The following is a 10885-nucleotide window of genomic DNA, read 5'->3' on the forward strand; positions in this document are numbered from 1 at the left end:
CTCCTTCTCACTTTCAGTCACTGCAAATCTCAAGAAACCAAAACCAAACAAAACAATGAGACTCTTCACTCTCACTTTCATCCTCACCAACTTCTTCTTCTTCATCTTCACCATTCTTGTTCTCTTCCGCCATGCCCACTCATCTCCACCTCCATTTGCCTGCGATGCCTCGAACCCATCCACAAAATCCTTCCCATTCTGCAAAACCGACCTGCCCATCACTACCAGAGTCCATGACCTCGTCTCCCGCCTCACATTAGACGAGAAGATCTCCCAACTCGTCGACTCTGCCCCTTCCATTCCCCGGCTCGGTATTCCGGCCTACGAGTGGTGGTCCGAAGCCTTACATGGCATCACCGACGCAGGCAAAGGCGTCGAGCTCGACTCCACCATTAAAGCCGCCACCAGCTTCCCTCAGGTCATTCTCACCGCCGCTTCCTTCAATGCCAGTCTATGGTACCGTATCGGTCAGGTAAGAAGATAAGTCATTAATGCCAAAATGGATCAGGACCCATTAATGAAAATGCTCTGTTCATGTTAGAAAAAGTATTGATTTGTGTGATTTCTGAATTTTTATTTTTATTTTTTCCTTTTTCTAGTCCAATCTAGTTTAAATCTTGTTCAAGAAACAGGGCATTGAAGTGCTCTGTTTTTGTTCGGAAACGTATTGATTTGTTGTGTGATTTGTGAATGTTGTTGCTGTTTTTTTGTTTTGTTTGGTGAAGGTGATTGGGACTGAAGCAAGAGCAGCTTACAATGCTGGGCAAGCGAAGGGAATGACATTTTGGGCTCCGAATATTAACATATATAGGGATCCAAGATGGGGAAGAGGGCAAGAGACTCCAGGAGAAGATCCATTGGTAACAGGGGAATATGCAGTGGCATTTGTAAGAGGGGTTCAAGGTGATTCATTCCAAGGTGGGAAGCTCGGTGATCATCTTCAAGCTTCGGCTTGTTGCAAGCATTTCACCGCTTATGATCTCGACAAATGGAATGGGATCAATCGCTTCATTTTTTATGCCAAAGTACGTGTTTTTTTTTTTTAAATAAATAAATAAATATATATATATATATATATATATTTTGGCTTTTTCAACCATTGGTCAAAATTTTCTACAATGTTATTATTTAATTAACTGTATCCCATTGGCTGCCGAACTGTAAGATTCCTTTCCTACTCGTTTAAAGTGCCATTGTCACTTTGAAAAATCAGATTGATAGATAGAATAGAATACATGCTTTATTGGGTTTTGCACGTTCCTGATTTTGCTTTCTAAATATGTTAAATGAATGTGAACCTGATCAAAGTGGGAAGTCATGGAGATCATTGCTATTGACTTGTGTTAATTTTGTTGTTAATTAAAAGGGGATGGTATTTAATGTGGTGGACTAATATGCGCTTCTATATAAATTCGGCATATACTAAATGGAAATAATGTTGGGTTGTGACTGTGATTGGGTATGCATATACAAACAGGTGACACAGCAAGATTTGGCAGACACATATCAGCCACCATTCCAGAGTTGCATAGAGAAAGGCAGAGCAAGTGGCATAATGTGCGCATATAACCGCGTGAATGGGGTCCCCAACTGCGCTGATTTCAATCTCCTTACTAACAAGGCTAGAAAACAATGGCATTTCAATGGGTATTTATTTCTATACATATATATATATATATGTATTTGTCTTATATAACTTTTTAAACTTCTTGCAATGCTGCCCAAAAATTGATCAACAATGTGTTTAATTTTGGATTGGATGAAATTGATCAGGTACATCACGTCGGATTGTGATGCGGTGTCCATCATCTACACAGATCAAAAAATTGTTAAAACACCAGAAGATGCAGGTAATGTGGGACCCTTTTATTTAACTTTTTTTTTTTTTTTTATTTTGGTTGGTTTTCTAACACTTCGCTTTCATCTTTTAGCTTAGAAACGTGAGATACTTGGCATGCATGTGTCTATGTTTTCCGTATGAGTTTTTTTTTTTTTTTTTTTTTTTTTGACCATTTACTAAAAATTTCTCCTTTGTTATTGGCTTTCTACGCATTATTCCTTCACTTTATGGATCTGGACCATTGTGTCTTAGATGTGACCACTCATCCACTAACCCTCCCTCTTGGACTTTGCTTGGAAGTCAAGGTTATTAGCTAGGCTGTTCCTATTGAACTTTAAAAATTTAGAAAATTCACCAGAAAGAAATATACGTTGCAAATTTATGAAAAATAATAAAGATAGGTGGTAAATACTAACAACGATGGTTGCAAATAGAACCAATAGAACCATAGCTCATGTACCTGGACCAATAATTCGGCCATGGCCCTGTGGACCTCAGCCCTTCAAAATGGCCGTTTGGGCTTATTTCATAATACCAAAGCCTCCGTTCAAAACCTTCTTTTTTTTGGTTTTCATTGTGTTTTTGGTACTTAAATTTTGGAGCAAATATTTACAGGAATGGATGTCGACTGTGGTTCATACCTGCAGAACCATACCAAGAAAGCAGTTCAGCAGAAGAAACTGGATGTGGCTCAAATAGACAGGGCTCTTCATAATCTCTTTGCTGTTAGAATGAGATTAGGTCTCTTTGATGGTGATCCAACAAAAAGGCCGTTTGGTCACATTGGTGCTGACCAAGTTTGCTCCCAAGATCATCAGGATCTCGCTCTTGATGCTGCCAGAGATGGCATTGTCCTCTTAAAGAACTCAGCTAGACTCCTTCCACTGCCAAAATCAAAAACCATTTCACTCGCTGTCATTGGCCCAAATGCCAATTCCGCCGCAATGCTTATCGGAAACTATGCAGGCCCTCCATGCAAAACTATTACCCCATTACAGGGGTTACAGGGTTATGTAAACAATGCAATCTACCACCCAGGCTGCAATGCAGTTAACTGCACGTCGGCTAACATTGATGAAGCCGTAGCCATTGCAAAGAAGGTTGATTTCGTTGTTTTGGTTATGGGATTGGACCAAACACAAGAGAAAGAGGAACTAGATCGAACTAGCTTACAGCTCCCTGGTAAGCAGCAGCAACTTATCACCAGCGTAGCCAGAGCTGCTAAGAAACCAGTTGTTCTTGTGCTTCTTTCTGGGGGTCCAGTTGATATTACTTGGGCCAAGTATGATAGCAAAATCGGTGGCATCTTGTGGGCTGGTTATCCAGGTGAAGCTGGAGGACTTGCAGTTGCAGAAATTATCTTTGGTGATCATAATCCAGGTGAATTTTCAATGTTCGAAAGCTTTAACAGAAGAAGAGCAACAAGAAAGCTGAAATTTTGATTTGAATTTTATGTTTTCTGTGCAGGGGGAAGATTGCCAATCACTTGGTATCCACAAGATTTTACCAAAATTCCAATGACAGACATGAGGATGAGGGCTCAACCATCATCAGGCTACCCCGGACGAACTTACCGATTCTACAAAGGCCCCAAAGTGTATGAATTTGGTTATGGCCTCAGCTACTCCACCCATTCTTATGAGTTTGCATCTGTCTCCAATGATAAGCTCGATTTTAGTCTATCATCATCTGTTGATAAGGTTGAGAACTCAGACTCTGCTGCTGGTTACCGGTTAGTTTCGGAGTTGGGTGAAGAATTATGCAAAGCAAAGTCATTCTCAGTCACTGTTGGTGTTAGAAATCATGGAGATATGGCAGGTAAGCATTCGGTGTTACTTTTCGTGAGGCAGGAAAAACCAAGAAACGGAAATCCGGTGAAACAGTTGGTAGGATTCTCGAGTGTGAAAATAAATGGAGGAGAAAAAGCTGAAGTTCAATTCGTTTTGAACCCTTGTGAGCACTTTAGCAGTGGGAATGAAGATGGTTTGATGGTTCTGGAAGAAGGTTCTCATGTCTTGCTTGTAGGAGACGTAGAGTACCCCATCCATGTTGCATTCTAATAACTTTTGAGTACCCTATCCATGTTGCATTCTAATACTTACAATTGGTTCAGGAAGACATCCAATATTGAAGTTTTATTTTTTCCATTTGGTAACCACTGAGCAATTTTAGTTTTACTCTGCATTCAATCTTCTGAAGAATATTGTGGTCCTCATCATATATGTAGGTAATACTGTAAGAATGATGCAGTTACTACATATAATAAGAATGACAGTCTTTGGAAGTTAAGCAATTTCGGATGATTTTCTTTCCCTTTTTTCTTACTCAATTTCCACCTTAATTATATCATAGAATTTGAATTTCCACCTCTCCAATTATATCATAGAATTTGAATTTATTCAAGACTAGGTCCTTCTATCCCCATCTTAAAGAGTGAAAATTTGACACAAGTATGGCAAAAATGTAAATTTTGGTCTGGTATGTCTAGATTGATATAACAAGATTTCAGGTAGGTAGCAAGAAATTCCCATCAAAAAGCAAAAGAAAAAGAAATCATTTGAAAAAAAAAAAAAGGGTGCTGTAAGTTTTGTCTAAGTTCTTAAGATACCTTCACACCCCAATCCCGAATCTTTAATATCTTTAATGAAGTTGTTGAGATTGTAGGCCTGCCTGATTATATTCTTACGACTTGTAAATCTTTGCCCTGTCCTAAAAGAATTTTAGGAATCTTGTGCGTCGTCCTAAGAGTTAAAATACAACAGTACCTAACTTTGCAATATTTTAAGAAAATTCTCTACTAATTTTGTCGTACAACTGAATTACTTTATTCTTCTTGCCAAAATAAATAAATAAATAATCGTCTTCAAATATTTGATAGAATAGAATTATAATTTCCTACTCTGGAAGTGTGAAGTATTACTTTTTTAATTAAAAAAATTTTGAATAAGGGACAATGATATGACTACTCCACATAGTGGCAGTGGCTGCTTCAACCCCGAGCTACATTAAAATCCAAATGTGATTGCTGGGCACTTATTTTTCTCATTATTATTAAATAACTCTCCAGCTTTGAAAAACCCAAAATAAATTCTTTTGTTTTTAGCAATGATTATAGGAGAAGCCAATGAACAAGTGCAAGAGAGACATTCAGAGTAAAAAGGAAAAAAGTAGTGAGAAATTGCCAAGTTTGTCAAGATTCGGAAATCAACCAGGTTTAGCCTCGTCAATCAATTATTTCAGATTTGTCTAACAAAGCCTTAGACTGATTGGCATTCCAGATGCTACCTCACCGAGGTTACCAAATGAGACTTTTTATTCAATAGCCTTGGATAAATCAAATTCTGACAGGCTTGCCTTTGAAATTTATTAAATTATGTTTGTTCTGTGTTTATAATCACTTAAAGGGTGACCAGTTCATGGTTTAATTTTCAGAGTTTTAGGACAGGAAAGTTCCACTCTTTTTTATCAGTGCTTTTGGTAATCTCCTTGTTTCTAGTACACTAAACTTCAATATTTACCCTTATTTCCTTATTAATAAAAATAAATAAAGAAAGAAAGAAACCAGCCAATTTTTTTCTTCTTTATCTCCAGGCACACAAAAAGGCAACTCTATGAATGGAGATGACTTAAAGAGAGACTACTAACACTCAACAAGTTCAATGAATCCAAAGCAAGTCCAATCAAAACACACGTCATCTCTCATCAAAAGTTGGATGATTATATAATAATTACCAACGTCATGTTAGTACTATACTCCATTTAAAGACCCTATCTCCCACCACCCCAAGGTAATAAAGCGACCCTAGATCCTCGGCTAAAACTCAGCAAATTTAATGAACCTTCGCTACTAGCTAGTGCCACAGAATAGTAAACCTCATCCGACATAGTACCTCTTTCCCACAATAAAGAAAAATTTTTCTTTAGGAAAAAAAAGCTGAGGTATAATACAAAATTCTTTTAAGACATTATGCCCTGTACATGTGTAATGCACATTAAATTTATCATTGTCTTGAGCATATTAATAGTAGTCTTCTTGAGAAAACCATCATTACAACAAACAGAACCATGACATAGACATACCCCATAATCAGTCGAGATTCCCTAACAAGAGAACAGTAGCTGATACTTACTGCAATATTGTTCCTACGGAAATTGGCAACAATAAACCCGGGGTCATCCCTTGCATTCCATGTCAGGGCTGGAACAGTCACCTCCCGAGTTCCATCTGGATGAAAGTAAGAAGAAAATTCATGGGTATGTGCACTGAAAATGATCCTGCAAAGGGAAGCAAGAATGCAATCAATCAGCTTACAAGCGAAGCTATAAACGACTCAAAATATCATGACGGCAAATGTGTGAAATAAGGATGGGCAGTGCAATTCATAAACTGATAGAGAAAACATAAATGAAATGTGTACCAACTGATCAACAACAAGAATCATGTTGGGAAAACCTTGATTCAACTTTTGACAGAAGAATATCCCCCTGGTCAATCACTTCAGGCATATAAGCATAAAGCAACAATAAGATTAACTCTACAGCACCAAACTTGCATGAAACTTCTAGTTTTACACAACTAGAAGCTTAAGGGGGGTGAGTATTGGTTAAGGAACATGGGATGATAGCCAAGCAATAATTCTGCTGTAGTAGCTCAAAAATCAGGGCATTCTCAACTCACCATGAGTTTTTAGGAACTGATGGTGACATTAAATAAAATATTAAGAGGACTGTTGTAAAGTAATAGACTAAGGAATTGTCTTGCATTATGTAACTTAAACAATATCTAGTAAGGAATTGTCTTGCATTATGTAACTTAAACAATATCTAGTAAGGAATTGTCTTGCATTGTGTAACGTAAACAATATCTAGTTAAACAAAATATATATTTTTAGTACAAACCTTGAAATACAAATGGAATCTGTTAAAATACAAAACATACGATCATAGTACATGTGATGAAAACAATGACTACCAAAAGAGACATCTTTACCAATCAATTAACTCAATCATATGCTTCTGTTCAAAGAAAATGACACTGACAGGGACAAGGATAATGAACGGTTCAAATACGAAGAGAACTATTAGAGAAACAGACAATATTAAACATAATATAATAATCAATCAAGTCTCACTTAAATGCCCTTGTTGATTGGATAGGACACTGATAAGGACATGGGCGATGTCACTTAAATAATGAGGAAAATGTAATCTCTAAGAACCATCTTCTCTATGCATCATTCTCATTTTTATTACGGTGGCTCCATACAGAGGAGAGACAAGGGGAATTCCTGTGGTTAGGACCTCTCACAAAAAATTTGCCTCTTTCTGATTTGGCAGTAAGTTCAACAGCTTGTTAAGTACCTGAAGGACCATGTTGATAGGACAAATGGGATGGCTAAGAAAATATATGCTTAAGCACACGGTATATGATTACCAACTTGAACAACAATATTGAGAGATAATTCAAAAGAGAAAGGAGGAAAAAAATAATAATAATAAATAAATAAATTAGAAAAAATCAAAGCATCGACTGCATCACAAAAATTGCACTCACATGAGCCACCAAAATAGCAATGATGAATAAATATAATTGAAAACCACATGGATGAAAGAACACCGTATGAGCGCGATGCTTATTAAGAAAGAAAGGGTGTGTGTGATTAAATGTCAAGAACTCAAGAACATCATCTTACCTCGGTTTAAGCGCTTGAAAGATGTATTCAGTAGCATTTGGAGGGAGACTCTGCAGCAATTTGTACGGCCCAGTCCCGACAAACCACCTAAACATGAGGTTCAACATAATTTATCCCATTGAGATCTCTAGTATTAAATATCAAAAATTAAAGCCAGGACACTAATCGCATAAATCAAACATTACCCTGTAAAAGCAGTATTGTTGCCATGATGGCAACAGGATAACATCAAATTAAATCACTTAACACGAGTCTAACTGTATTGCCGTCTTGAATAATATCACTTTTCATCATCTAAAACTCGCAACTTGATAAACTATCATGACAAAAAATAAAAAAAGAAGCAGAGCCTTTGAGCTAAAAGCATAGGATAGCAAGTTGTATATCAAGCTCTTTAGTTTCAATCAAACTGGATCTCTAATTACTATTTTCTATCGAATTTTATCACTTAATGATGTTATTTTGCAGCATTAGATGTAAGAACGAGCTGGCTAATACCTAACTTCCAAGTAAACCAAAATGAAAGGTTAGCTACCTGCCATCTAGGGTCTTTGAACTCCTATCGCAGTTGGGTGTTGCCATTTGGCGCAGTGGGAAGTGAAGTAAAAGGACAGGACCAGACCCAGATGGAATGGCATCGTCTCTCCACCCAAATTCACGAATTGTCTCCTTGATTTTGCTGGACTCGTCCATTCCTTCTTTTATGCTTTCGAACTCCGTTGCTAGATCCAAACTTTCACTCTCTATAACCCTTTCAATACTGAACCTCAAATCGTTGCTTCCACAAAGCAAAGCCACAGAATTAAGCGAAACAAAGCTGACATTACCGATTTCGAAAGCACCACAACCTCCAGAATCCAAACCTGGAAATCTCCCAGAAATCCAATCCACCGATCTAGCATTCAGTTTGCCGCACTCTCCGATATCCCTATCACCCAGAACCACATGAAGAGGGAGACCCAAAAACGGACCCAGCATTCGATGAAATTGGTCCACCACGGACAACCATTTCGTCGTCGACAATTCCCAACCTCTCGCCGAAACATCTCCGAGCACTAGCAGCATGTCGGGCTTCAAACTCTGAAACGACTTCTACTTAACAAATTCAACCAAAAAATTAAAAAAAAAAAAAAAGATTACAAACAAAGAGAGGGAGAGAGAAAGAGATGAAATTACCTTACCCTAAAGAATTTGGACATGTAGTAGTCTCGGAAAAGGAGGTCGATGAAACGAGCTTCCGAGCCAGAGAGAAGTAGATCGGCGACGATCATGACCTTGAGGTCGTCGTTCTCGTCCAGGTGGTGTTGGGTATCAGTAATAGGTTCGCCTGGGAGGGTTTTGCAAGAGGGAGTTGAAAGCCAGTCTTCGTGGACGATGAGAGCAGAGACGATGAGGAGAGGCAACAATGGCCTCCATGCAATAGCCATTGGAGGAAGAGAGTGATAGAGTGGCAGAATCTAGGCTAGGTGGGGAAGAGACCGGAGGATTCACCATTTCTTTTGCAAATTCAAAGCTTTTTGTTAGACAGCGAAAAGCGTTTTGGGGGAGACAAGACGTCACTGAGCGTGTGCGTTTTCATTCTGTACGGTTCGTTCAGTCTTTCGCCCTTTTCTGCTTTTTCTATTCCGTCCGGTTCCTGCATTTGATCTAATGATCTATGGCAGAAAAAAATAAAATAAAAAAAACTCATTCTTCGTTTATGATTTGTTAAATTTTAAATGTGTTATTAAAAACTAAAACAATATAAATACATTCTAACAAATTTGTTAATTTTATAATATTGACTGGACAAAAAAAAAAAAAATACAAGAAAATGGGAGGTTTTATTTGGGGGCAGCACAGCAGTAGAGGTTAGTTTTTTTTTTTTCGTATATATGAGTAGTAAAATGGAGGTTGCATGAGCGTTTTAATCATACATTATAAATCACATTATATGTCTTTTTTTTAAAAAAAGAGCCCTTCCAATATTGATTCAAAAACTCTTTAAATAAAAAAGTTTAAAATTTAAAGATATTTAATTTAAATTTTAAAAAAATTTGTATAAATATTTTAATAAATTTTATAAAAATCTATTAAAATTTATGTATATTCAATTAGAATTTTATTATTATTTTTTAATTTTAAAAATATTAATAAAGTTATTGATTTTAAAATATTATAAAAAATTATGATTTAAAATGAAATTATAAAAATATATATATATATATATTAATATAAAATTTAATTTTGATTCTTAAAATTTGGTTGGATTCTAAATTTATTATGAAATCTATGACATTCTATAATAATATATTATATTTTTTAAAATCTATAACTTATATTAAATCTATTAAATTTTAAATTAAATATATCATTTGAATTAGTATATTTTTATTAATCTGTCTTTACAATTCAATGGAAATCCATACTAACAATATAATCCCCTTTTCATAAAAAAATTTATCCACCTATAAAGTAACGAGAGGTTCAATTTTCCTCAGTTTGCTCCACCCTTGATTGTTATTATACGACAGGAAATCATTTAAATCAACATTTTCTATCTGAAAACAATATTTTATGTTCACTATATTTCATATCATATCAAATCACCATTTATTTCAAAATTTAAGTCACCATCTATTTCAAAGTTTAAGGTAATAGAACGTTTGGTCAGCATTAATATATATTAAACATATTTTTCAATGACTTGCATATAGGGATGTCAACAGGGCGGGACGGGGTCAGTTTTTAAAATTCTATTCTCGTCATCGTGAAAAATTTTACATTCCATCCCTGTGATTTTTTCCGTTTCTTTAGGTGCGAGGCGGGATCGGAGATTTTACGGGGCAGAGACGGGGACGGGGCGAGATGGTTTTCTCCATTTTGTTTTTTAATTGATATTTTTTTAGAAATTTATATAAAAAAAAAATATTTTATGATTAAAATATACAAAAAATGACTATAATGCAATAAAAATATAATAAAATATATCAAGAAATAAATTTACAATTATAATAAAATACATATTTAAAAAAATAAATGAAAAAAAGAAGAAAATAATTTTACATAAATAAAATTTTGTAAAAAAAATAATAATAAATAAATATATATCGGGAAATAATAAATAAATATATATATATCGGGACGGGTTCGGGACAGGATTATTATTCCCCGTCTCCGGCCTATCCCCAACTCGATTTTTAGGCATTTGCCCCGAGTCCGTCCTACATCCCAGAATTTTCAGAAAAAATGGACGGTGCACCGTGGGTATCGGACCGTGCAGGGCAAATTGCCATCCTTACTTGCATATTATGAAATTTAATCAAAGTAATGCTTATTACTTACTTGGAATTTTATTTCAGAAAAAAATTAA

The 10885-nt window shown here is 35.9% G+C and overlaps 2 protein-coding genes across 4 annotated transcripts; one reads left to right on the top strand and one right to left on the bottom strand.

Moving 5' to 3' along the window:
- Nucleotides 1-4133, top strand: LOC107420970 (probable beta-D-xylosidase 7). The gene is made up of 6 exons (XM_048475098.2): nucleotides 1-472; nucleotides 726-1025; nucleotides 1478-1647; nucleotides 1774-1850; nucleotides 2456-3220; nucleotides 3308-4133. Exons 1-6 carry the CDS (start codon nucleotides 56-58, stop codon nucleotides 3898-3900), a joined length of 2322 nt encoding a protein of 773 aa, XP_048331055.2. The 5' UTR covers nucleotides 1-55; the 3' UTR covers nucleotides 3901-4133.
- Nucleotides 4134-5733: 1600 nt separating this feature from the next.
- LOC107420971 (uncharacterized) lies at nucleotides 5734-9179 on the bottom strand. 3 transcript variants are annotated; one of them, XM_048476421.2, is made up of 4 exons: nucleotides 8715-9179; nucleotides 8069-8613; nucleotides 7534-7620; nucleotides 5734-6115 (listed from the first exon to the last, which is right to left on the bottom strand). In XM_048476421.2, exons 1-4 carry the CDS (start codon nucleotides 8958-8960, stop codon nucleotides 5842-5844), a joined length of 1152 nt encoding a protein of 383 aa, XP_048332378.2. In that variant the 5' UTR covers nucleotides 8961-9179; the 3' UTR covers nucleotides 5734-5841. The 3 variants fall into 3 exon arrangements, with proteins under 3 accessions (XP_048332378.2, XP_015885561.3, XP_048332379.2); XM_016030075.4 differs by having other exon boundaries at nucleotides 8069-8625; nucleotides 8715-9177; XM_048476422.2 differs by having other exon boundaries at nucleotides 5912-6115; nucleotides 8073-8625.
- Between the last annotated feature and the right edge of the window lie 1706 nt (nucleotides 9180-10885).

This window comes from Ziziphus jujuba, chromosome 5 (assembly GCF_031755915.1).
Source record: "Ziziphus jujuba cultivar Dongzao chromosome 5, ASM3175591v1".
Lineage (NCBI taxonomy): Eukaryota > Viridiplantae > Streptophyta > Magnoliopsida > Rosales > Rhamnaceae > Ziziphus > Ziziphus jujuba.